Source organism: Drosophila virilis, chromosome X (genome assembly GCF_030788295.1).
Source record: "Drosophila virilis strain 15010-1051.87 chromosome X, Dvir_AGI_RSII-ME, whole genome shotgun sequence".
In the NCBI taxonomy this organism is placed as follows: Eukaryota; Metazoa; Arthropoda; class Insecta; order Diptera; family Drosophilidae; genus Drosophila; species Drosophila virilis.
In genome coordinates this window covers 1,964,581-1,990,626 of record NC_091543.1, presented here as the reverse complement: position 1 = coordinate 1,990,626, position 26,046 = coordinate 1,964,581, and the positions used below count along the sequence as shown (strand labels likewise).

At 46.7% G+C, this 26,046-nt stretch overlaps 6 protein-coding genes across 7 annotated transcripts in view; 3 read left to right on the top strand and 3 right to left on the bottom strand.

Annotated features, from left to right (window-relative positions):
- Positions 1–12,757, bottom strand: part of Myo10A (Myosin 10A) — a 32,477-nt gene extending 19,720 nt beyond the window's left edge. The window contains exons 1-3 of one of the 2 annotated variants that reach the window (XM_070210002.1): positions 12,148–12,757; positions 2,677–2,976; positions 369–650 (exon numbers count right to left, since the gene is read on the bottom strand). In XM_070210002.1, coding sequence (XP_070066103.1) covers positions 369–650; positions 2,677–2,802 — 408 coding nt within the window. In that variant the 5' untranslated portion in view covers positions 2,803–2,976; positions 12,148–12,757. The remainder of the gene's footprint in view (positions 1–368; positions 651–2,676; positions 2,977–12,147) is intronic. The other variant, XM_002058149.4, reaches the window with a different exon arrangement.
- A 218-nt stretch (positions 12,758–12,975) lies between these two features.
- On the top strand, positions 12,976–14,641 carry LOC6634738 (uncharacterized). The gene is made up of 2 exons (XM_002058150.4): positions 12,976–14,178; positions 14,243–14,641. The coding sequence occupies exons 1-2, from the start codon at positions 13,116–13,118 to the stop codon at positions 14,479–14,481; spliced, it is 1,302 nt and encodes a 433-aa protein (XP_002058186.1). The 5' UTR covers positions 12,976–13,115; the 3' UTR covers positions 14,482–14,641.
- Reepl1 (Receptor accessory protein like 1) lies at positions 14,522–15,881 on the bottom strand. The gene is made up of 2 exons (XM_002058151.4): positions 15,221–15,881; positions 14,522–15,163 (listed from the first exon to the last, which is right to left on the bottom strand). Exons 1-2 carry the CDS (start codon positions 15,677–15,679, stop codon positions 14,717–14,719), a joined length of 906 nt encoding a protein of 301 aa, XP_002058187.2. The 5' UTR covers positions 15,680–15,881; the 3' UTR covers positions 14,522–14,716.
- A 584-nt stretch (positions 15,882–16,465) lies between these two features.
- Positions 16,466–17,251, top strand: Kmn1 (kinetochore Mis12-Ndc80 network component 1). The gene is made up of 2 exons (XM_002058152.4): positions 16,466–16,694; positions 16,775–17,251. The coding sequence occupies exons 1-2, from the start codon at positions 16,499–16,501 to the stop codon at positions 17,140–17,142; spliced, it is 564 nt and encodes a 187-aa protein (XP_002058188.1). The 5' UTR covers positions 16,466–16,498; the 3' UTR covers positions 17,143–17,251.
- On the bottom strand, positions 17,140–17,975 carry LOC6634741 (transmembrane protein 242). Its single transcript, XM_002058153.4, has 3 exons — positions 17,819–17,975; positions 17,506–17,747; positions 17,140–17,435 (listed from the first exon to the last, which is right to left on the bottom strand). Exons 1-3 carry the CDS (start codon positions 17,883–17,885, stop codon positions 17,304–17,306), a joined length of 441 nt encoding a protein of 146 aa, XP_002058189.1. The 5' UTR covers positions 17,886–17,975; the 3' UTR covers positions 17,140–17,303.
- Positions 17,976–18,505: 530 nt separating this feature from the next.
- On the top strand, positions 18,506–26,017 carry Polr2A (RNA polymerase II subunit RpII215). Its single transcript, XM_002058154.4, has 4 exons — positions 18,506–18,867; positions 19,852–22,095; positions 22,158–24,402; positions 24,480–26,017. Exons 1-4 carry the CDS (start codon positions 18,787–18,789, stop codon positions 25,577–25,579), a joined length of 5,670 nt encoding a protein of 1,889 aa, XP_002058190.1. The 5' UTR covers positions 18,506–18,786; the 3' UTR covers positions 25,580–26,017.
- Positions 26,018–26,046: the final 29 nt, after the last annotated feature.

The following is a 26,046-nucleotide window of genomic DNA, read 5'->3' as shown; positions in this document are numbered from 1 at the left end:
CGGATTGCGGGCCTAAGAGACGTCAATCTATCGTAAGGAAGGAAGGAAAGCTTTTGCTAACTCATCAAGCCATCACGGGCATTAGGGAAGAGAATGTTCAGTCTTCGAAAAAGTTGTCTGCCGTCTGTAGCTAACCTGATGTCTAAAGCACCGCCCAAGAAGACAGTCAACAAAAACACACTCAATAGAAGCCAGCTTCAATTCCATCTTCCATATTTTCCATAGAGGAAGTCTACCCTAACTGGTCTTTCAGCTTGAATTATATTTGAATAAGTCCGGCTGAAGATAAATGCTGAGAGTAGGATCCAATCGATTTTTATGAGAATATCGACAATTTATGACAGGGATTTATTGGGTTTGCGGCTTACATGGCGGGCTATCACATCGCTACAGAGCGTCGAGAGCCGCTTGACCACCTGAGGATAGCGGCACTTGAGGCGACGCTGGCGACGCAGCAGCAGCTGCTGCTGTTGCTGTGGCGACTGCTGGGCAAAGATTTCGTCCAGATCCTCGAGACTAGCCGGGCGCTGGCGGCGCAGCACGTGCGGCGATAGCAGAGCCAGCGATGGCGACTGCGCCGGACTGGGCGTCACTGAGCCGCAGCCGCTGCCCCGCTGCCACGGCTCCAGATGGAAGCGTACGATCCGCATCTAACGGTACTAGCCGAACACCAAGAACCGAGATTCGATGCGAGAAAAACCGGACGTTAACCAAAAACAACAATGGCGCCGGAGACGTTATTGGCCGCCGTCTCGAATGCAACTGAAAGGAGTCAAGCGGAGCTGGGCCAATAGCCACCACATTGCCACAGTTTTCCCCCAGTATGCGTTTGCCCCTACCCCTAGTCCCCTCTGCTCAAGCGCCTAAACGTTTTCTTAAGGCAATCGATTGAAACACGTTTCTGTTTCTATTTCGACCGTAAGTGGGGGTAGCACGCGGCACAAAGATGACACTCCTCCCGGCAGACGGGCAGCCAGTTTTGGAGAACGAGAGAACAACGGGAAACGGCCAGACAAGACTTGCGCAAGAGAAACCTGTCGCATGTGTTTGACTTTGATCTCGCTCTGCCCGATCTTTGTGATCTCAATTCAATTAAGAGAAGAACAACTCTCTCTGCCTCTCGAGAGAGCGCCACTTTCTCCGAGCCAAGCCAGAAACAGTTCAAGTCTTGAATTCTTGGTCTTTCAAATCCGCTGCAGCAACGCGTGCAGCGTATCGATTATTATTGCCCGAAATTAATACACCAATCAAAATTTTAGTGCCAAGCTAACTTGACCTTTAATCCAATCAAATAATCATTTACCAACTTATCTTCAAAGTGCAGATTAATTTGCTAGATAGCTGTAAGAGCTGTATACTCTAAGTCAGGACATTTAATCACATGATGCAGCTAAGCTAAGACCAATCGTAATTACTTCAATGTAAGCACAATTAAGTTCTCTTAAAGCTCTCAGGCGCTTTCAAAGCTCCTCTCGCACAGCTAATTGCCGCTCAAGCCTTCGCAGGCGCATGCCCCAGTTCATGTTACCCAACTGAAACGTTTTTTTCTTCTGGCTAACTGGCCAACAATTGGTCTGACGATGCGACGATTGAATTGAACAGGATACGCAGAATACTGGTTGCGAGCAGTGTTGACCATTTCAGCTTTTTTCTGGCTAAATTTAGCTACGGGCAGAGGTCAGCAGCCAGACTGCTGACATATGCAGGTGCCTGCCAACTATGGCTGTTTTTTAAATGGATTTCAGCTATTCTTTTTGGCTTTTTAACATTAACATTTGTTGCCCAAAGCAGTATGTTGGCTGATGCACCAATTCAGCTATTTAAAGCTGAGTTTAGCACTTTTTTGAAGCGACAAGTAGAAGCGTGCGAGCCAGTTTGGGGATTTGTATTCTTGATTTCATAGCTGGCGCTTAGGGGGCAACAACTGCAATTGCAACTGAAACTGGCAACTGGCAGCGGCAACGGCATCGGTAACTGTTACCAGTTATTAGCTAAAGCCTCGGGCCGCGCGACTCTTGTTGCTGCTGACTGGCAGGCTTAATTGCAAAGGAAAAAGGAAACGGAGTCGAGCAGAAGTCGCTGCCGGCGCTGGGCAATTAGAGAGCCGGCGACTGCCAGAGATCGGTGCAGCATACAAAACACTTCCGTTGGAGCATGAAATTGGCCAACAGTTGCCTGCCAAGTGGCAAGTGGCCATTGCCCAAGTACCCAAGTGGCCAGTTGCCAGTGGCATGCGATGAATGCCAAGTGCTGCTAACTGCCAAAAACAAAAGCGATTTGCCCAGTTGCCGCATTGTCATCTATTTCTTTTCGCTGACAGGTGAAAATAGTGAAAAGCTGTCATAAAAAAGCTGTTGGCTAAAGCGGCCCTTGACGAGTGCCAAAACAAGAAGGTATGCTCAACCAAGAGATACCCTGTGTTGATGACTGTGCTTTTCTCTTACCCTTAGCTTTCCATTATCCAACATTTATTTTAGTCTTTAAATGCTTTCGTGTAATTTTCTTTAGTCCGCAATTGAAACACTGACTGCCAAAAGTTAGTGCCAAAGACAAGATTTTCTCGACCAGCGTATACTCTGCTTTTATGTGCCTTTCGCTTTCCCTTAGCTTTCAACTATCCAACATTTATTCTTAGGTCCGCAATCGAAACACTGACTGCCAAAAGTTAGCACTCACCTTGCCCTTGATCATGGCCTGGACGACAATCACTTGCGCTGCGCGATGCACCTCCTGAATCTCACCGGGTATGGGATGACCCACGCCCGGATCGAACCAAACCAGATCCCCTTCGGCCCAGTCCATCGCGTCCAACTTGGCTCTAACCCGACCGTATGCGTTCAGTTGATCAGCTCCAACTTTTCCAGCCAACTATTTGCAATTATTAATAATTTGTCTTTCTTCTCCAAGCGCTGAGCGGGAGCAAGTACAGGGGAATTGTGGGGCTGGCAAAACTTCAAGCTGCCGGCTGATGCATTGCTGTAAATAAAAATAAATAAAAAAAAAAACATTTGATTAGTCAAGACATTGATTCACACAGCCACAAAAAAAAAAAAAAAACATCAGACCATAAAAAATGCACGTAATTATTTCGCCTCTCTATAAAACAAAAAGTCGCTGCCTTTGGCTTATCAAAAACCTCGCTCGCCTCCCTTCACCCCACACACACAGGTGATTGTCATTGTCACTCGCAGGTGTGTGTGTGTGCTTGTGTGCTTGTGTGACAGGAGACAAAGTTGTCAACGTTTAGGAGGGGGCTTGCGGGGAGCGGTGCTGACGGCTGAAGGCCGTGCACTGCCTGCGCTCATTGAATGAAAGTAAGTTTTTTTTTCTTTTCTCTTCAACTTTGCTTTCCAGCTTATTATTACAATTATTATTTATATTTTTTTGTTGTTGTTGTTGTTGTTTTTTTTTTTCTTCTTTAGAAATGCAATTAAACGCAACGGCAAAGTTCATACGTTTTGACAGCAACAATTGTTTAGCCAGCGGCACCGCGATCCAAAAGGTCAGACGATCAAAGTTGCATCTGGTTATGTATAAATGGGCATTCCAGATCCAGTCAAAACCTGTAGAGGCGCGAAAGAAGAGCTACCTTTAATAATGCTCTAATGCCCATATCTAAGAAGCACAGGGAAAATAGTTAATGCCGAGCATGGTTCAGATATCTCGACTTGGCTGTTCATGCTGATCAAGAATATACTTATATACTTTATGGGCTGGTAAGTTTATCTTGTCCTTTGTGTGCCTTACACATAGAATAGTCTGGGCAAGGGTATGAGAAGTAAGAAGGTGATACCCTGCACCTACGTCTACATCAATGTAAGATACATAGTTTGTTTATACTATTCCAGCAGCTACATGTCAAATTTTGTTGACTCTGGCCGTTAAAACCTACAAGATTTGCTCAAAAAACAGAATTTCGATAACGATTTTTATCGATCGCTTGGCAACTCGACAGGTTATCGATTAGCGCAAAAACAAACTCGTGCTGCTGCAGCGTAAGAGTGCTCAACTACAAGATATCCTATAAGCAGCGACAAGTTGCCATAGAAATATTCTTTTTTGTACTGGAATCGATCTGATATCTATGAAGCGAATGAATGAGGGAAGCATTTTCTAGCTTCTTTCTACAATTGGCAATTTTTGATTAACTTCGATGTTTAAAGTGCGATAATTATAAAAGTTTTGGAACTCAAATAAGGCATATTTAGGTTTTCATATTCTTGAACGCAAGTCTCTTGTGAGTCTTTTCCAATTCTGTGGAAATATTTATAACACTATTACTTATTTTCTTGTATTATATTAGTTTGACAAAATCCCCAAATTTACATATTTATCAAGCTCAAGACAAATCCGTTTATCAATTCCGCTTCTAGAGATAACTTTCCACACAGTTTTTTTTTTTTTTAGAATTTGCTTTCACCTTCAGTTCGTTTCAGAATTGAGCATTTGGCCCAGATGCAAAAAAAAAAAAAACAAAAAAAAACTAATTAAAAGCTTAGAAGAAGAACAAAAACATTTGAATAAAATTGATTTGATGAACAAAGCGCCAAAAGAAGCGAATTCGGCTTTAAATTTGGAAATTGTTCGCAAAATTCATAAATAAATAATATGAAAAATGCGGCCGCCCAAAAAAAAAATGCTGCTCAAGAATATTAAGCAGCCATGGCCAAAAGCGAGACACACACACACGCACACACACATTTTGTTGTTGTTGTTTGTTGTGATTGTTGCTCGGTGGCTGATTACCATTGGCGAGACAAACTTTCACCTGTTTAGCGGCAAAAGCCTTTAACATAAATATTTATGCCCAAAAAAAAAAAAAAAACTGACAAGCTACAACAACAGCAAGAAAAGCTGCTGCTGCTGTTGTTGCTGTAATTTTAATGCATGTGCCAAAGAAATGCGCGCACTCGCACTGAATTTGGCTTGGGATTTGGTTTTGGCTTTGGGTTTGGCTTTGGGTTTGGGCTTGGGCTTGGGTTTGGCATGAGCTTCGCTTTTGGTGTAGGCCAAACAAATTCGTGCTAAATGGCTGGACAAGTGCTTACGAATTGACAAAGTCAATACAAAGGCGGGTGTGTGCGTGTGTGTGTGCGGTAGGGGGTGTGGAGGGTTGGTGTTGCGAGAGACAACTCGTTTAGCGCGCCGCATTTAAAAAGATAAAACAAGCAAGCGTGCTCTCGCAAACGACTTGCAGATACCCTGGCCCCAGCGCCATGCTGCGATTACAGTCTTTGCAGCTTCCTTCTGTGCATATAAAAAACAACTGTGCTTCTTTTAGCCTTAGGTCCACGCTATTTATGGCAAAGAGATTGTGAAAAAGTGTTTCCGAACTAATTTTTGTACAATATTTGGGTCAAAGGTTTTTCAGATTATTATTATTTTATTAATTATTTATTATTCATTATTCATTATAAGTATATTATATTACATAAAATTCTCGAGCTATGCTTAAAAGAGAATATAGATTTTCAATTCCAAGTCTTGAGACAGATAAACCATCGGAAAGAGAAGGTTAGATTAGCTTAGCTTCTTCTGCCTGTTGCATACAATAGCACGAAAACCCTCATGCCCTTCCAGGGTATAAAAGCGCGCACCTAGTAACTGTGAGACGGGCCCCGTGATCAATGTGGCAGCTACCGCTCATTCATTCACTCATTCAACCAGTTAGTCAGTCAGTCAGTGAGTCAGTCTCGCTCCCCCTCGCTCTCTCTCTCTCTCTCTCTCTCTCTCTCTCTCTCTCTCTCTATGTAGCTGTTTCACGCACACAAACACCGGCTCTCTTTTGGGCTCTACGACAAATAACAAATCTTGGCTTGGCAACGAGTCGAGTTCGACCGCATTCCAATGCTAAGACGTCGCTGCCCGAGCGCTTGCCTGCAGCCGCTGTCGATGTGGATGTCGATGTCGATGTCGATGTCGCTGTCGATGTCTATGCTACAACAGCAACAAGCACAGCACGTAGAATAGAAACAATTTAATGGAGGTTTTCATGTGTAATCAATGAGCGGCAGCTGTGCAACATTTGCAAATTGAGTGTGAACAAAAAATGAAAAATACAAGAATCCAAAGAATGCCAAATCAAAACGAGAAAAGTTCACTTGAAAAAAAAACGTTAAAAACGCGTTGAACTTTTAAAGTTATTAAAGCGCAATATTTTTTTCTGCAATTAATAACTATTTATAAGTATGACACATTATTTATCTCATCATATGCTAAGATTCTCCAGCTACGAAAAAGTTCACAGTCGAAATGTTTGTTCAAATTCGATCTATAAATAATATATCTTCACTATTAGCCGTAGCTAGGTTCGAAATTGATCAATTGAGCCAGTTTGAACTAGTTCACAGACTTGCCAAATATACCAAGTCCCAACATCTTTACTTGCAGCAGTCTCGTGAGCTTTTCTTAGACTGAACATAAATCAAATGTATATTATTTCTACATTCTGAATATATGTATAATTCATTGTGAACCAGTTCCAGCTCACATTTCGTTTAAAATGCAAATGAGGGCGTGGCCTGATGCTAAGCACTTTGAACTCCAACTGACTCCGTCGACTGACCTGGCAAAGCAACACATTGCCCAGGTTCAAGGTTTTCAGTTGGGAAATGTCTTTCAACCCCCCCCCCCCCCCCCCCCCCCCCCCCTCATACATTTCCCTCTCTTTGGCTGCTGACTGCCTTTAATCTGGTTAGGTGTAGCCAGTTAAGATGTGCTGGCCAAACAAAGTTCGTTGTTCAAGTCTTTTATATTTGTCACCAAGTTCGTTGCCTGAGTCTTTCGATTTACTTGATTTTTTTTTAGAGATTTTTGTATGCATTTTCAAACCTGTCGCTTTTACCATGACCAAATGCGCTAAAAATTTCCTTACAATTTCGTTGTTAAGCGCATTTACAGTGTGAGCGTGTGTGTACATTGGGTGTGTGAGCAAGTGTGTGTGTGTGTGAGCGTGTGATGTGTCATAAATCTGTGTTTTCTGAGACGAAGCATTTGATACAAAACTCTGAACCGCACCTGCACAAATGTTTAGCTCCAACTGGCACAGGTGTGTGTATCTACGTGTGTGTGTGTGTTAGAGCGAGTTTCTAGTTTTCGACTTTGTTGCTGTTAAATTGATTTTCGTGCCAGATTCTTGGCATAGTTCGGACCGCAGCCAGCTCCCAGTTCGCAGTCCCTTGGCACATTAAGTCTATAATTTATGTTTTACGTAGCGTTTACCCTGTAGGAATGTCAGCCACGTGACATATGAACATATGGAACTGTGCGCCAAAGCAGTGCGCCAAGCAAGCGACCCAACAAACAGACTCTTGATGTTCCCCCATTCATGAAAGGGCAAGCTCCAACAAGCGAAGGCCGAGCTCCAGTTGAGCTAGCCTTGACACTAGTTCATGCTCTCGGAATCATGCCTAGACTTATGCCATTTGGGGCTCGTCTTAGCAGTAAGAACTTCAAGAACTTTACCCTTCCAGCCCTCGTCTGGGCTAGTACCCAGAGCTGGGATTCATTTTAGCTAGGAGTCAAGACTTGCGAACTGTGCAATTTGTTTCTACTCTTCTACATTGGTTTATTGAACCCCAACTCTGGGCACAGCACATTCGCATAATTCGATGCGCTGCATTTTGATTAGGTGCGGGCGAGTGTGTGGGGCTTGAGTGGAGCAACATGCCACATTTGGCGGCATGGCTGCATTCGACGTTTGTAACCTACGCAGCGAGCACAGCGGGGCGCAGTCGCGAGCACGCCAAGTGAAACTCTTGACAAGACCATAGATCCGCAGAGATGCACAGCACAGCCTCCGCCGCTGCCTCAGCTGCAGCTACGGCCAATCCATTTCCATTTTTATGGCACGCACAAAAATGCGCCGCTTAATTATTTCATTTAACACACACTCGCACACTCGCACACACGCACACACGCACACACGCGCACACACTTCGATATCGATTTCGACAGTCGCTTTAATTGACGCAGTTTGTCGAACTGCAATTTATTTAATTTATTGTTCATTTTACTTTCAACTTGCGGGTTTTTTTTTCGCCTGTTTTTGTTTAGCAACTGATGTTTAACATTTAACACGCTGCTCCATTGCATTTCTCTCCATGCAAGAGCTGAAGCGCAACGGTTGCGATTTCATTTGTTTTCATTTGATTGAAATTCGTTTTCTAATTGAGATATTAAAATTCCACACAAGCCAAGCCCTAAAATCGAATAAATCTGTATAGATAAGAGTAGGCACTGGCTAATTGACCGATTGACTAACTGACTGAGCTCTAGGCAAAAGAACTATGAAGACAATCCCAAGTGTGGAAAGACGGTTGCTTGAACATCGGTTTGACAGTGGAGAAGTCGCGGTTCCCTATTTTACTTGCCCCTATTATATTGTTTTTGAGGAGCGATGTGAATAAACGGGCACAACTGGCTTGGTTTAAATCTGAAGTTTGGGCGAGGGGCGCAAACAATATGGGTAAATCATGTACTTGCAACATAATTCATTTGAGCCCGGCAAAGCCGGGTAATTTCTTTTGGATATTAATAATATTTCAATGTGCAATTTTGAATAACTCGTTTCTTTCCGAAGATCTGTTAGAATTCGTTTGCAACGGTTTATCTGGATTTACTGGAGTTGGCGGCCAGTTTTCTATGGTTGAGGTGTTATTTGCGCTCCCAGTTTGGCATGGCCTGGCGCTCTTCTTCTTCTACCTCTTCAACTACTCCTTCTTCTTCTGCTTCTTCTTTTTCTCCTTGTTGTTCAGCTGCTTGTTCGTGGCGAACTGACTGACAGTTTGAGTTATTGGCCAAACAGACAGCTTGAAAGCAGCAGTGACTAGTCACATATTATTTGTAAGCCGCTTTATGTTTGCCTCCGCGCCCTTGCCCACTCCCCAAGCCCCCCCCCCCCCCTAGACCACTCCACCACCCTTTGCCGCACTTAATGCCTGCTATCACAAACTTTGTGGCGGCCTCACGTTTTGTTGTACTCGCACAAATAGAAAATTTCATGTAGAAAGAAGAAATATTTAGCAAGAAGCCAAAGTCGAAGACGAAGTCGAACGATTTCACTAACACTAGGGCCAAGCCAAATGCTCAGCCAGCAAGTAAACTTGGCTAAAACGGCGACACACTCACACACAAACAGACACGGGCAGCGCAGTGAGCCAAAAGGCCAATAAACCTTTTGAGAAGAGACAGCGTCGAACGCGCGGTGCTGTCTTCGTTGGCAGCCAAAGCGCCAAAAGACTGAGCCACTGTTGCGGCTGATGTTGTTGTTGTTGTGGTTGCTGCTGCTCATCGATCACACACACACAAACACACGTACTAAAAACAAAAAGGGAAATTTTCAACAAACAAAAAAAAAAAAGAAGAAGTTTGCTTTTGTTTTTTATTTTCATTGCATGCAAAAGACAATTGAAAGTGCGAGACGACATCTGCTGTGGCTGTTGTTTGTTTTTATTGTTGTCATTGTTGTTGTTGTTGTTGTTGTTGTCGCTGCTGCTGTCATTAAATTATTCTAAAAAGCATTCGTGCTGCTATTTGTTGCTGCCTGTTGTCTGAGGTGCGCCGCTTGATTTGTTTTGCCCAGCATTCAACTAGTTGTTGCCAGTTGCCGCTGCACCCACAACTTGGAGGCGGGCAGACAGGCGGCAATTGAATAAAAGGGCGGCACATTGGGTCGCCCCCACAAGCAGCTGCTATGCTGATATTAACTGGGACGCGCAACGGTGTGCACGATCTATTGCAAACCATTTTGACAGTCGATAAATGATCGAATACTTTTTTATCGAAGTTATGTCGATACATTTGTTGATATGTTTAGAAAATTATAATTTCGTCTGTCATATCGATATCGATCGGCATCTTATTGGGCAGCTACTGATTGGACGCAAAATCGTTTAGTTATCGATCAAATTTATGTTTGATATCGATAAGGGGTCGCAGCTATATCTGTACATAAGCAAATGTATGCTATCTAATCCATAAATGTATAAGATACGTTAAGCAAATATATGGTTTTTCCTTTAAGGGCCAATAGATCGATAGAAAAGCTGCTTGAGTTATCTATATGCTTTTAATATGATGGCTGCAACTCCATTCGATAAATCGGATCAATTTGATAAACCCACTAAAATAGCTGCCGAGTGAAACGAGATGCAGATGAGACGTCGCGACAACTAAATTAAATTTCACTCTGTGTGTGTGTCTTTGTTGCAGTTGTTGTTGTACGTTCGCTCTGACTAAGTATTTTGTTTGAGTAAAGTAAAAGCCAATTAACATCTTTGTCGCATTAACATGCACAACAGCTAGACTAACCTGTGTGTGTGTGTGTGCGTGTGTGTGTGGCACTCTGAGTGCCTCTCTTTGTTATGCATTCGTTGTGTTGTTGTTGTTGTTGTTGTTGCCTGAGCCCTGCTGCTAGTCTGATCGGTCGCTTGCAAGAGGCGAACAGCGATAAAAACAGCAAAGAAACGAGGCAAATAAAAATAACAAAAAAAAAAAACAAAAGACTTAGGCAACGAACGTGAACCAAGAATGTTGAGAGAGTCGCAAGAGGCAACTGCGGCAACTGCTGTTGTTAACATAGCTGGGGCGGGTTGTGTACATTGGATACGGAAGTGGCACACACACACAGACACACACACACACACACTCGTACACACACAGATAAATAATGAAAGATAGAGAGTGAGCGAGAGCGAGACAATTTTAGTTGAGAGTTCGTCGAAGCAATTCCATAGTCGAGTGGCCAATGCGGAATTCTTTGGCAGCCGGAACCAGTTTTTTTTTTTGTGTTACTTCTACCAATTTTTTATACACATACATATATATATATACATTTTTAAGTTTTTATTTTTGCTTTTGATTGCCTTTTACGCTTTGCTTTTTCTCCATATTTCTGCACGCTTAACTGTTCGGCGTTGTATACCGTTGCAAGCAAGCGTTCTCGACATGATTTGCCAAAATGCATTGCCCCCTTCTCTCCGCTTCTCATTCGCCCAACAACCGAATCGAATTGAAGAGCGAAGCGGCGAATTGCGTGGACGCTACGCTCGCTCCCTAAAGCTAAGCCAAAGTCGTTGCAGCCTGTGTGCCACAATTACCCCGCCTACCCCGCCTCCCTTGCTAGGTTGCCCCATTGTGGCAGTAGCAGCAACCGTTAGACGTCCACAAACAAACTTATGCAACTGGGAAGAGTACCGTTACTGACTGACAATGAACTGAAATCGATCGGCTGCCCAATCCGAAACCGATGAATCGAGACATCAAATAGAACATGAAGAAGAACAACGAAAAACAGGTAATCGAATCTAAATAAAACGTATGCAACAGGTGTCGACTGGGGCAAACTGTAATCTTTACATCGTATTTGATGTGTTTTGAACAATTTAATCCAAGATTTTAAAGTTTATGGCACATTGTTAGCTCGATACTGAGAGCTTTCTGAAATTCGAGTCTGCGGCAGCATTTCATTTTTATCATGTTACAGAAATAAGCCATTCTCCTAATTTACATTCCGTAGAGATATGTTACGGAAATGCATATATTTTGCCATATTATTATCATTACTAAATATTTCGAAGTTCTTTCATTGCTCCAGAATATAAATAATTTTGAATAAAAAACTTTGAAGCAATACGACGAAATTGGCGTGGATAAAAAATTAAAATATATAGTTTTTTTTAAAAGAATTATACATTTCGGACGCCAACTGCATTACGAATGCTGCTTTAGCTGAATGTTTGCCTCTTTCAAGGTACTTTGAATGGCTTTTGATGAGCTCATTGCATTGATTTATTGAATAGATATTCTATTAATATAAATAATGAGCACATTTCGATGCGAAACTAAAAACAACGTCGAATAACTAACTGAATGTGCAGCTAATGGCATCTCTCTCCTTCTCCCTCACTCACCCGCACCTTCTCTCTCTCTCTCTATCACTACAGTACCTTTGCCGGCGCAGTAATGCAATAAAGTCATTTCCAACACATATCAATGTAATCAAATTTACCGTTGCGACTTCTTATTGGCTCGGATTTGGATGGCAATGACATTTGGCAGTGATCGCAGTTATCGGTAATCGATAGCTTATATGTAGCTGTGTGTATACAAACATTCATACTTGTTGCATGCTCATTCATCACTCACTTGCTTTGTTGTTGTTGTTTGCTGCTCCCTCGTTTCAGTTAACTGTTGCGCTCCCCGCTGCCTCTGCTGCTGCCGCTGTTGCTGCCACTGTTATTGTCCACGTTTGTACTTTATATGCTTTCTTTGTATTCGTATTTGTATTTGTGTATTTGTGTATGAGTGTGCGTGCGTGTTTGCGTTTTGAGCTCTGTTTTTTTCAAGCGTACCGCGTTCTCTTCTGCTTCTACTTTTCTGCTGCTGCTTTCTACGTCACTTCGTCACACACATTAGAAGAATTCTACTACATTTCATGCGTTTTGTTGTTGTTGTTGTTGTCGTTGCTGCTGCTGCTGCTGCATTGGCCTCTTCTCCAAAAGCTCTCTATGTGCATATGTGTGTGTGCGTGCGTATGCACAGATAGATAAATAAATCAAATATAAAATATCAAAGCGCGCACTTGCAAAAAATATATAAAATACTACAATTTGTGTTTATTTTGTGACTATGTGTGTGTATGCAATAGTAAATCGTGGCACGCGCGCACTTAAAAAAAAAAAAAGTGTTCAAATTAGACCGACCGATTCTGCGCACACGACCTGCCAGTAATAAAACAGAATTTACAATAAGCGCCGAGCGTTGCTCGCGTTTGCTCTCGTCTAGGCTTGTTCGATAACAAACAGTTAAGTGCAGCGCAATATGCGTTAGTTATCGATGCTGCGCACGTAGCGCCAACAAGCGGCTCAAATTTGCGTTAACGTGCCCTGTAAATCTGAACCTACCAGACATAAATCTACGCCAACTCAAAATGGCACTGTTATAACAAGCTAAAGTACTGTTGTGTTAACAGCTCAATTGAGCAGTAGCAGACAAGCTGAGCATAACAGTGTCATTTGCAGAACAGCCACCAAATTAATTATTTAAATAAACAAAAATTCAATTAAGCCGAAAACCGTGTGCATGTGTTGGTTCACCAAAAATTAAGCCCAATTATGTCCACAGCATCCGGATTCGAACCGCCCACCAGATGCAGCAAATGCCAGAAAGAGACAACAACCCCAACAAATGCAGCCGAAGCTGCCCACTGTACCGATTGCGTTAACCTGGACGCAGCAGCAGCCGAGCAGCGATTGGCGAAAACTGAGGAGCCTGTGAAAATGGAAATTGATGCCGATTTAACCACCACAGAGACACTGGACGAACTGGATGAGCTGGACGACAACAGGCCAACGATAAATATGCAAACGAATGCCAATGGCAAAGGTATTGGGAAGGCCAATCGGAAAACAGAAGAGCAGCCGCCAGCTAAGGAGGGGCCGCCACACGCCACTCAAATCTCCAATGAGGCCAACGTGGATGAGGCCAAGGCGAAAGCAAACAGTCCCGCTACAGTTAAGGCCGAGGCCAGCCTTCAAGCCGATGGCGTTGCTGCCGCTGAAGATGTCAGCGCATCCAAGATGGCGGAGGCCAGCCCGGCGGAAGCGGCTACGTCCCAGACGCCGCAGCGTGCTGGCAAAGTGACGCGCAGCAGCCTAAATGGCGCCCGATCGCCAACCATAATCAAACGCCTCCGTAAAAGCACGCGCAGCACACGCTTCAAATCGAAGCTAACGGGACGTGGCAATACAAGCGGAAGTGGTGCAATCAATGGCCACAATGGCCAAGTCGTCGGCGGTGCTGCCGCTGGGCAATCGCCTGGCGGTCCGTCACATGCGGCCGGCGGTGCCAAGGCACATGGCAAAACCGGAGCTGGCGGCGCTGGCGCCGCGTCCGGTGCACGAAATCGGCGCACCCTTTTCAAGCGTCCCGCCCAGAAGACGCCACGGGTGCAGGCCTGCACGCAGTTCGTGAAGAGTGTGTTCTACAAGGGCAGCTACATGCAGATCGGCGATATTGTGAGCATCGTGGATAGCGAACAGAACATATTCTATGCCCAGATCCGGGGGCTACTGGTGGATGCCTATTGCGAGAAATCGGCGTTTCTCACCTGGCTAATACCCACGCAGGACAGTCCCGATCCCCAGGAGGGCTTTGATCCAGCCACGTATCTGATTGGTAAGCCATCAAAATTCCGAAATATTGCACATTGGATCTTATTGCTTTTTTTTTTTGGTTTCAGGTCCCGACGAGGAGCTCTCCCGCAAACTGTGCTATCTGGAGTTTGTGATGCACGCGCCCAGCAATTACTACTACGATCGGACGACGCCCTTCCCGCTGCCCGATGTCGATGAGTACACGACGCACCGCACCGGCGGCTATATCTGGACCCGATTACCGACAGTCAAACGGGAACGCGAGCGTGAGAGGGAGCGTGAACGCGAGCGCGACAGGGAACGGGAACGCAAGGCGGCTGCCTAGCAGAGGCCTAGGCTTAGGAGGCGCAACCTTAAACCTAGGCTTACTTTTTAGATGGCAACAGCTTAATTTATTGAAGTATGCGTTTAGCACATAAGAAACTGATAAAAACACAAAAACTGGGCTAAGCCGAGTATTCTGTCTCGGACTTTCTCCTTCTTTCTCCTTCTTCTCTTCTTACTCTGAAATGTAGCTGGGTGCCAGGTGGTTTTTTGGGGGCGGGGGCATTGGGATGGGATTAGTGCTTCTCTTCGTCATCGGCGTCGCAATATTCGCGATAGGCGCGATCAGCATCCAGATCCATCTCCAGCTGGAATCGTGCTGCGGTTGCCTCCAGATGTTTGCGCTTGCCGCGCTTTGGCTTGGGCGGACGCTGTGGCTTGGGCGTGGGCTTCGTTGTGATCGGGGGTACCACTCTCACATGGCTGTGGATCGGCGCCAGATGCTCCGAACTGGACAGCTGTTGGCACAGCTGCATGCGCTCCGCACTGACCGCCTCGGCGAGAAGTATGCGCAACGCCAGTTGGTCATCTATCATGCTGCTGCTCAGGGCGGCTGCCCGGAAGGCTCCATTTGAGGGCTGGCTGACGTCTAACTTCGGCAGCGGCAACGGCGGTGGCGGCGACGACGGCGACGGTGGCTGTGGCTCGACGGTCTTAACATCCTCCAGTTGAATGGCTGCTTGCTGTGAATGGGGCATGAATATGGCTGCCTGTCTGGCCGCGCGGAGTTCGGCAATTACCTCGTTAATGGCCGCCTGGAGGCGTGGCGTCACATGAATATCATTCGCATTGCGGGTCATCAGCCAGCACTGCTCGACGACATCGACGAGCAGGTGATAGATCATCTTAACCAGCTCGCGCAGCAGGGCGCTGCTCACGCTGGAGACGCTGTCGACGGTACGATTGATTGCCTCCTTGTTGCTCTTCAGCAGCGGATCGAGTATGTCGTCATGGATGAACTGGCTGCCGCTGCCCAAGCTGGGCAACAGCCAGCACAAAATGAACAGCTTGAAGCCACTCAGAAAGGGCACCCACGGCTCCAGGCAGCCGGTGAAAAAGTGAAAGGCATTGAAGACACCAAACACAATCCAGTATTTCATCCAGGATACCTGTGAGCGTAGGTTACCGTTCAGGCTATTGTATGTCGCGAAGGCCGGATATAGCCAGCCGATCAGCATTATGATAAGCTCGTAAATCATGTCGAAAGTAATTGTGGTTTTCTTTTTTTTTTTTTTTTCTTTTGGTTTCTTGGTTTCTAACGTTTTACGCCCGGAGAAGTCACTGAACCACGGCACACGAAATTTGTGAACAAAATTTCCTATTTCTATAATTTCGATATTTCGGAGCACGCCTCTGTTTTTGTGAAAGCACTGTTTCAAGTGAGCTACACACCTCTGCTCCAAATACAACAAACTATACAATTAAAACGATGACTACTTGATTTTAATTAATTTGCTTTCGTAGCTTTCAAATTGAAAATCAAAAGCCCGCTATGTAGTGTTGGAAAGTGCTGGCATCAAAGGCGCTAACGCATCGTATAACTCACGCAAAACGTGAACCCGGCACGGCCGCTATTTCGACTAGAGATGGGTATTAGACAATTTTCTATCAACACTCGAGTTACATTCAATAAGCTCAGTGAAAATTTGACCAATCTTGACAAAACTTGAAGCCCTCAATTGATTATTATCTTGCCGATTATTGCCGATTCAAATGACCAGGTCTGATTACAAAACCTAATGAATGTCGCACAACATGGCCAAATATTATAAAATCAAAAAAATTGTATTGTTTCCTAACTCTAGTAGTGATTGGATGATTTTATTTTGTTAAAACGGCATATGCACACGTACGCGTCTTGTTGAATCGTGCAGGTTCGTGCCACGATGAAAGCACGACATGCGCCCAACTCTAATATCGACAGCGCAATTTACACGTCACAGGCTCAATGCCGATTGACATGGCTCTTATTTGCGTTACCTTCTCTATTGCGTTAATTTCGGCGTCATATTTTGAAAATGGAAGCCGAAGCAAATATTTCATGTGAAGGGGAGAAATGCTTTAATTCGCCTACTGCGCGCCTGAGCGATGTGGATGACATCTCCGATATTGACGTAGAAGATGTTGTAGACAAGCTGCACAAGACGATAACATCGAAACCAGTGTACGATGAGAAGAGAAGCATTTTCAATACCACACTCGACCTGGCGGAAGGTGAGCCAAAGTCCCGCCCAAAAATAAACAAATATATATATATCAAACTTACTTACCAAACCTACATTCAACCCTTGCAGCGGGATCTATTTGTGAAACAACCGGTGCTGCCATTGAGGCGTATATGGAGAGCGTTGTGCAGGAGAAGCAAAACTGGGATTCCTTTGCCACCAAATACATGCACAGGCCGGGCTCAGTTGGACCTGCGGGAGGCGTTAGCTACAGGCCCAGCGAGGAGCAACTGGCCTACCTCAATCAAGGCCCCAATCTGCAAGGTTTCATACGCGGCTTTAGCACGTTCATGAACGATGCCATGACGTTCATGCTAGAGTTTGAGGAAATCCAAGAGATACAGGAAAACCTAAAGGAATGTTGTCAGTCCCTGACATGCCAAATACAACGCATTACCATAGCCGAATCCCAGACAAATAGAATGCACAACGAATGAAACGAATTTTTAGTTGCTTCTTTTTATATAGCTCATAATAGCATTAGTTATAAACAGGTACAAATGGAACATAAACAAAAATTTTATGAGCTCTATAGGCTAGCCAACAGCTGTTTGTGTTTGTGTGTGTGTGAGGGAGTGTGTGTGTGGGTGGTGGCAGTTTACTCCTTGTTCCAGGCGGCCAAGTACTTCATTAGATCTGTGAGGCTCTCGAAATCGGTGCGGCTGTTCGGTGGCTCCTCCCTGCTAATGCGCGGCAGTGCGTTGCCCATTTTCATGCGAAACTCTTCAAACTACAATAAATTGAATGAATATATTAATAAAATCTTTGACAAACGTGTGCATGTAGTATGTGGTACGTACATCCTTGGCGCCGCTCAGTTTCCAGAATCCATAGCAAAATGCGCCAGTGCCTAGCACAGCGTAGAGTGTGCCCCAACCGAGGGCGCGCATGGCCAACGTTGCGCCCTCGTCCATGAGTATAATGCCCTGGCGTGTGCCCTGCTGCTGCAGCACCTTGCTGTCCGACTTCTTGGCCGTGGCTAGTGTGCGCGAGAATCCAAATAGTGCAGAGATGCCGCCGACGAGACCCATAAATGCAGCCGCTTAAATTCGATATGAAATGAGTTTCTATTCGGTTGACATATTTTGCTGTTTGATTTATGTATTTAGGTACCTTGGATGCGAAATTTGCGCCGCTTTTCCGCTTCCACTGCATCTACGGTGGGGCCGGCTTCGTTCATCGTGAAAAATCTTTGCTTATTTTGATATTTTTTTTTATTGTCGTAATCGCAGGTCGTGAAAGTCGTTGCCACAACGATAAGTCGATAGGTATTTAAACGATATACAATACGTGATAAGCGATAGTAATGAAAAATAGTAGAATGGAATTTAGACAAAAATCCATGCTTTAAATATGTATTATTATGTATTATTTTTTTATGTATCGCCGATATTGGATAGTTACGATAGTAATACCTATGAATGCATCCGCGAAAGAAAACGCTTGTAACGTAGGCTGCAATATTGTTGTTCATTTAAATTTATTATCGATTCCTTAAAATCATTGCTGAATATCGCAACCAAAAAACATCGTTAGATATCGGCACTGACGCGAGCATCGCAACGATACAACGATGTTAACTTTTCTGTAGCGGCAATTTTAGAATGGAAGGAGAAAAATGGTTAGAATTGTGATAAAAAAAAGACATTGTTGCACAGCAAGCTCAAATCAAAACCAAACAACAAATAACAAACTGTTGCTTTGCACAACAAAAATTGCCGCGAAAAGTGTTGCCTTCGATAACGCTATCGAACAAAGAGAAAGGTAAACGCAGAGTTGCATTGCGCTCATATCGGACACCCACTAAATTTTTTAGTGCGCTTTACGGACTGCGTTGCCTCGCGTCTGCAATTGAAAAAACGCGGATTTAGCAGCTAAAGTCCATATTAAAGTGTATTCACAACACAACACAAACAATTGTAATAAAAAATGCACTAAAACAACGCAACAGACGCCAACAACTTATTGTTTTTTCCTGCAACTTTTAAGCGTGTGCCCATTGCGCTGCTCTGTGGCTTTGTCACGCGTGCAAAATTTTCATCAGCTACCCCGTGGATATATCTTAAACTTTTCGCATCGCAATGAGCACCACAACGGACTCGAAGGCGCCGCTGCGCCAGGTGAAGCGTGTACAGTTTGGCATTTTGTCACCTGACGAAATCGTAAGTACCCACCAACCCAAAGGTGAAATGTGAAATGCGAAATGTGAAATCGACGCCATATTGAAAATCAATTGTCGCATTCAAGTAAACAAGATGCACGAAATGATTCACTAGATTTATCGACGGCCACTTAGCCCGAATTCCCCAACTTTTGCCAAATCCTTGTAGTGGGCAGGGGAATTACACGTAGTGACGAAATCACAACCCAACATCGCCGCCGCCTTCCACATTGTATATATGCATATATTCCAGACCCAGATCCGATATGGGAATTGAGCATTCGAGTTGTTTTCGAAAACTATGTCCCACACCTAACAGCGCATTCTTATCGTTTAGTATAGTCTTATAGTATACAATAATCCCATATAGTATGCAGCACGCCAGCTTCCTACAAGCAGTAGGCGTCCATTTCCCCGGGCATTAGATCAGATGGCGCCAATCAACGACACGTTTGCACGTTATGTTTCTTTGGTCGTTCGAAAAACTTAAAATAACCTGTCGTTAGGCATAAAGAAACCTGCAAAGATCCTTAAAAGAACGCACAAGTTCTAGGATTAACTTACAACTTAATTGATATCTTTGGACATTTTTTGCATGACATTCACGGGCTTACCCGAATTCGTCGCCGGTTCTGTTCAGGGTTCGAGCCAGTGCCCCACTTTAAAGTACCGTTCGCATAAAAACCTAACCTCAAATTCAGTCTCTTGAGGATTCGTTTTTTTTTTTTGCCCATTGCCGGGCTTCAACTGTTTTGGCTTTAGGCTCATGTATTCTTGATCAGCTTCCGCAATCGAGTTGATCGTGTTGATAGTCGATCAATCAGTAAAATGGTAAAACTAACATTTAATTCAGCTAACCTCTTGTATTTTTCATCATCATCAACAATCTAGTTGATGTGGCTGTCTGCCTCCCTTAGATCGTGTTGATTATCAATCAGTCAGTCATCATCAATCAAATTTTGATATTAACTTTCTGCTGTTTCAGCGCCGGATGTCTGTGACGGAGGGCGGCGTACAATTTGCGGAGACGCTGGAGGGCGGTCGTCCGAAGCTGGGCGGCTTGATGGATCCGAGACAAGGCGTCATAGATCGCACATCGCGCTGTCAGACATGCGCCGGCAACATGACCGAGTGTCCCGGACATTTTGGGCACATTGATCTGGTCAAGCCGGTGTTTCACATTGGCTTCATCACGAAGACGATCAAGATATTGCGTTGCGTGTGCTTCTATTGCTCCAAGATGCTGGTGTCGCCGCACAATCCCAAGATCAAGGAGATCGTTGTCAAGTCCAAGGGCCAGCCTCGCAAGCGTCTGGCCTACGTCTACGATCTGTGCAAGGGCAAAACGATCTGCGAGGGCGGCGAGGACATGGATCTGACCAAGGACAATCAGCAGGTCGATCCCAACAAGAAACCCGGCCACGGCGGCTGCGGCCATTACCAGCCCTCGATACGTCGTACCGGCCTCGATCTGACCGCCGAGTGGAAACACGTGAACGAGGATTCGCAGGAGAAAAAGATCATCGTGTCCGCGGAGCGCGTCTGGGAGATACTTAAGCACATCACCGATGAAGAGTGTTTCATACTGGGCATGGATCCCAAATATGCCCGACCCGATTGGATGATTGTCACAGTGCTGCCCGTGCCGCCGCTGGCCGTGCGTCCGGCCGTCGTCATGTTTGGCGCGGCAAAGAATCAGGACGATTTGACCCACAAGCTGGCGGACATTATTAAGGCGAACAACGAGCTGCGCAAGAACGAGGCCAGCGGCGCCGCCGCGCACGTTATCCAGGAGAACATCAAGATGCTGCAGTTCCACGTGGCCACACTCGTCGACAATGATATGCCCGGCATGCCGCGTGCCATGCAGAAATCCGGCAAGCCGCTGAAGGCAATCAAGGCGCGTCTTAAGGGCAAGGAGGGACGTATTCGAGGTAATCTTATGGGCAAACGTGTGGACTTTTCGGCCCGTACGGTCATCACACCCGATCCCAATTTGCGTATCGATCAGGTGGGCGTGCCGCGCTCCATAGCACAGAACCTCACCTTTCCGGAGCTGGTAACGCCCTTCAATATTGATCGCATGCAGGAGCTGGTGCGACGTGGCAACTCCCAGTATCCGGGCGCCAAATACATTGTTCGCGACAATGGCGAGCGCATTGATCTGCGTTTTCATCCCAAATCATCGGATCTGCATCTGCAGTGCGGCTACAAAGTGGAGCGGCATTTGCGCGACGACGATCTGGTGATCTTCAATCGACAGCCGACGCTCCACAAGATGAGTATGATGGGGCACAGGGTGAAAGTGCTGCCCTGGTCCACGTTCCGCATGAATCTGTCCTGCACATCGCCATACAATGCCGATTTCGATGGCGACGAGATGAATCTCCATGTGCCACAGTCCATGGAGACACGCGCCGAGGTGGAGAACATACACATCACACCGCGTCAGATCATAACGCCGCAGGCCAATAAGCCCGTCATGGGCATTGTCCAGGACACCCTGACGGCCGTTCGTAAGATGACCAAGCGTGATGTGTTCATAACGCGCGAACAGGTTATGAATCTGCTCATGTTTCTGCCCACCTGGGATGGCAAAATGCCGCAGCCGTGCATCCTGAAGCCGCGCCCGCTTTGGACGGGCAAACAGATATTCTCGCTGATTATACCCGGCAACGTGAACATGATACGCGCTCATGAAACGCATCCCGATGAGGAGGATGACGGGCCCTACAAGTGGATATCGCCCGGTGACACCAAGGTTATGGTGGAGCACGGTGAACTGATCATGGGCATACTCTGTAAGAAGACGCTGGGCACATCTGCCGGCTCTCTGCTGCATATTTGTTTCCTGGAGCTGGGCCACGACATCGCTGGCCGGTTTTACGGCAACATCCAGACGGTCATTAACAACTGGCTGCTGCTCGAGGGCCACAGCATTGGCATTGGCGACACTATTGCCGATCCGCAGACATACAACGAAATCCAGATGGCCATCAAGAAGGCCAAGGACGATGTCATCAATGTTATCCAGAAGGCGCACAACATGGAACTCGAACCGACGCCGGGCAACACGCTGCGTCAGACTTTCGAGAACAAGGTGAATCGCATCCTAAACGATGCTCGTGACAAAACTGGCGGCTCCGCCAAGAAATCCCTCACCGAATACAACAATCTAAAGGCTATGGTCGTGTCCGGCTCGAAGGGCTCCAACATTAACATCTCACAGGTGAGTGTTCCTTAGCTGAACTCCAAGTGCTTGAGCTAATCCCCTAATCCCCACCCGATCAGGTTATTGCTTGTGTGGGCCAGCAGAACGTGGAGGGCAAGCGTATACCGTACGGCTTCCGGAAGCGCACTCTGCCGCATTTCATCAAGGACGATTATGGTCCCGAGTCCAGGGGCTTTGTGGAAAACTCCTATCTGGCTGGCCTGACGCCCTCCGAGTTCTATTTCCATGCCATGGGCGGTCGCGAGGGTCTCATCGATACGGCCGTCAAGACAGCCGAAACCGGCTACATTCAGCGTCGTTTGATCAAGGCTATGGAGTCCGTGATGGTCAACTACGATGGCACCGTGCGCAACTCTGTCGGTCAGCTGATTCAGTTGCGTTACGGCGAGGACGGCCTCTGCGGCGAGCTGGTCGAGTTCCAGCACATGCCCACGGTCAAGCTGTCGAACAAGGTGTTCGAGAAACGTTTCAAATTCGATTGGTCCAACGAGCGCTATATGCGGCGCGTCTTTACGGACGATGTGATTAAGGAGATGACAGACAGCAGCGATGCCATACAAGAGCTGGAGTCCGAGTGGGATCGACTGGTCAGCGATCGCGACAATTTGCGCACAATCTTTCCCAATGGCGACTCAAAGGTGGTGCTGCCCTGTAATTTGCAGCGCATGATCTGGAACGTCCAGAAGATCTTTCACATCAACAAACGCCTGCCCACAGATCTATCGCCCATGCGTGTCATACGCGGCGTCAAGGGTCTGCTCGAGCGCTGCGTGATCGTCACCGGCAACGACCGCATCTCAAAGCAGGCCAATGAGAATGCAACTCTGCTGTTCCAGTGCCTCATACGCTCCACGCTGTGTACCAAATATGTTTCGGAGGAATTTCGGTTGTCGACGGAGGCGTTCGAGTGGTTGATCGGTGAGATCGAGACGCGTTTCCAGCAGGCACAGGCCAATCCTGGTGAAATGGTTGGCGCACTGGCCGCCCAGAGTTTGGGCGAACCGGCCACCCAGATGACACTGAACACTTTCCATTTTGCCGGTGTCTCGTCCAAAAACGTAACACTGGGCGTGCCCAGGCTCAAGGAGATCATCAATATATCGAAGAAGCCAAAGGCGCCTTCGCTAACCGTTTTCCTGACGGGCGGCGCGGCACGCGATGCGGAGAAGGCCAAGAACGTGCTGTGCCGTCTGGAGCATACGACGCTACGCAAGGTGACGGCCAATACAGCCATCTACTATGATCCGGATCCGCAGCGTACGGTCATTGCCGAAGATCAGGAATTTGTTAATGTCTACTATGAAATGCCCGACTTTGATCCGACGCGCATTTCACCCTGGCTGCTGCGCATCGAGCTCGATCGCAAGCGCATGACGGACAAAAAGCTGACCATGGAACAGATCGCCGAGAAGATAAATGTCGGCTTTGGCGAGGATCTCAATTGCATCTTCAATGATGACAATGCGGACAAATTGGTGCTGCGCATACGCATCATGAACAACGAGGAGAACAAGTTCCAGGACGAGGACGAAGCCGTCGACAAAATGGAGGATGACATGTTCCTGCGCTGCATCGAGGCGAACATGTTGTCGGACATGACACTGCAGGGCATCGAGGCCATTGGCAAGGTGTACATGCATCTGCCCCAAACGGACAGCAAGAAGCGCATTGTCATCACGGAGACGGGCGAATTCAAGGCCATTGGCGAGTGGTTGCTCGAAACGGACGGCACCTCCATGATGAAGGTGCTCTCCGAGCGCGATGTCGACCCCATACGCACCTCGTCCAATGACATTTGCGAGATTTTCCAGGTGCTCGGCATCGAAGCTGTGCGTAAATCCGTTGAAAAGGAAATGAATGCCGTGCTGCAGTTCTATGGCCTCTACGTGAACTATCGCCATCTGGCGCTGCTGTGCGACGTGATGACGGCCAAGGGCCATTTGATGGCCATTACGCGTCACGGCATCAATCGACAGGATACGGGCGCCCTTATGCGCTGCTCTTTTGAGGAGACGGTCGATGTGCTGATGGATGCCGCCGCCCATGCGGAAACGGATCCCATGCGCGGCGTCTCCGAGAACATTATCATGGGACAGCTGCCCAAAATGGGCACCGGCTGCTTTGATCTGCTGCTGGACGCCGAGAAATGCCGTTTCGGCATCGAGATACCCAACTCCTTGGGCAGCAGCATGCTGGGCGGCGCTGCCATCTTTATGGGCGGCGGCTCCACGCCCAGCATGACGCCGCCGATGACGCCTTGGGTGAACTGCCATACGCCGCGCTACTTCTCACCCTCCGGTCATGGTAAGCTACCTCTCTCACTCCCTCTCTATTGCCATCTCTTTTGCTTACGTTTACGTTCTTTTTCTCTTTTTGTTTAGTGAGCGGCATGACACCAGGCGGACCCAGTTTCTCGCCGTCGGCCGCATCGGATGCATCGGGCATGTCTCCCAGCTGGTCGCCAGCGCATCCTGGATCCTCGCCCAGCTCACCGGGTCCCTCGATGTCGCCACATTTTTCGACCTCGCCAAGCGTCTCGCCATCGTATTCACCCACATCGCCCAATTATACGGCATCTTCACCGGGCGGTGCATCACCCAATTATTCACCGTCGAGCCCGAACTATTCGCCGACATCGCCGCTTTATACGGCCACCAGTCTACGGTATGCGTCAGCGACGCCCAATTTCAATCCGCAGTCGACTGGCTATTCGCCGTCGTCGTCGGGCTATTCGCCCACATCGCCTGTGTATTCGCCCACGTCGAATTTCCAGTCGAGTCCATCGTTTGCTGGCAGCGGCAGCAATATGTATTCGCCGGGCAATGCGTATTCACCGAGCTCCTCAAACTATTCGTCTAATTCGCCGTCTTACTCACCGATGTCGCCGTCATATTCGCCGTCGAGTCCATCGTACTCGCCAACGTCGCCCTGCTATTCACCCACCTCGCCTTCGTACTCACCGACTTCGCCGAATTATACGCCCGCTACGCCTTCGTATTCACCGACGTCGCCCAACTATTCGGCCTCGCCGCATTATTCGCCAGCATCGCCGGCATACTCACAGACGGGCGTCAAATATTCACCAACATCGCCGACATATTCGCCGCCGTCGCCGTCGTATGATGGTTCGCCGGGCTCGCCACAATATACGCCTGGTTCGCCGCAGTACTCGCCGACCTCACCCAAATATTCACCAACATCGCCGCTGTACTCGCCCAGTTCGCCGCAGCACTCGCCCTCGAACCAGTACAGTCCGACAGGATCAACATATTCGGCGACGAGTCCACGCTACTCGCCCAACATGTCTATTTACTCGCCGAGCAGCACCAAATATTCACCCACATCGCCAACGTACACGCCCACAGCGCGCAACTATTCGCCCACATCGCCCATGTACTCACCGACGGCGCCCTCGCACTACAGCCCCACGAGTCCCGCCTACTCGCCCAGCAGCCCCACATTTGAGGAGAGCGACGACTAAGGCGGCGGCCGACCTTCCTTTTAATTGGAGGATTCGCATTGACTTATCCATCAAAATCCAGCGACAGTCCCTATATATATATATATATATATATAGAATACTTAATTGTCTTTGTGACGGCGGCGGGCGGTCTACGGTAAATCAGAGCCGGACACCTCACGCTATTATGTATCTATATCTATAACGATATCTATGATAATCACACACGTATGTATATGAATATATGTGTAGGTAGTTTCTTTTTTTTTTCGCCTTTCTGTCAGTCGATCTATTTAGGGGCGATGTTATTCAATTTTATACATATGCAACAAATCCTCCCACAAATATATAATCTTTTAAGTTTAAAGCGCCCCCGATTAAGCACAATGACAAACGATAGTCGTAATATAAATAAAACAATTAATAAACATTTTTGTAAACCACAAAATGTTTTAAGTATTCATCTATCTGTATTAGGTATATATAGC

Coding starts and splice junctions, on each gene's coding strand:
- LOC6634738 (XM_002058150.4), top strand. CDS start 13,116: ATGTCCACAGCATCCGGATTCGAACCGCCCACCAGATGCAGCAAATGC. Junction 14,179..14,242: donor TCCAGCCACGTATCTGATTG/GTAAGCCATCAA, acceptor TTTTGGTTTCAG/GTCCCGACGAGGAGCTCTCC.
- Reepl1 (XM_002058151.4), bottom strand. CDS start 15,679: ATGATTTACGAGCTTATCATAATGCTGATCGGCTGGCTATATCCGGCC. Junction 15,164..15,220: donor TCCAGGCGGCCATTAACGAG/GTAATTGCCGAA, acceptor CCCCATTCACAG/CAAGCAGCCATTCAACTGGA.
- Kmn1 (XM_002058152.4), top strand. CDS start 16,499: ATGGAAGCCGAAGCAAATATTTCATGTGAAGGGGAGAAATGCTTTAAT. Junction 16,695..16,774: donor CACACTCGACCTGGCGGAAG/GTGAGCCAAAGT, acceptor CAACCCTTGCAG/CGGGATCTATTTGTGAAACA.
- LOC6634741 (XM_002058153.4), bottom strand. CDS start 17,885: ATGAACGAAGCCGGCCCCACCGTAGATGCAGTGGAAGCGGAAAAGCGG. Junction 17,748..17,818: donor GCGCAAATTTCGCATCCAAG/GTACCTAAATAC, acceptor ATCGAATTTAAG/CGGCTGCATTTATGGGTCTC. Junction 17,436..17,505: donor AACTGAGCGGCGCCAAGGAT/GTACGTACCACA, acceptor AATTTATTGTAG/TTTGAAGAGTTTCGCATGAA.
- Polr2A (XM_002058154.4), top strand. CDS start 18,787: ATGAGCACCACAACGGACTCGAAGGCGCCGCTGCGCCAGGTGAAGCGT. Junction 18,868..19,851: donor TTTTGTCACCTGACGAAATC/GTAAGTACCCAC, acceptor CTGCTGTTTCAG/CGCCGGATGTCTGTGACGGA. Junction 22,096..22,157: donor CCAACATTAACATCTCACAG/GTGAGTGTTCCT, acceptor CCACCCGATCAG/GTTATTGCTTGTGTGGGCCA.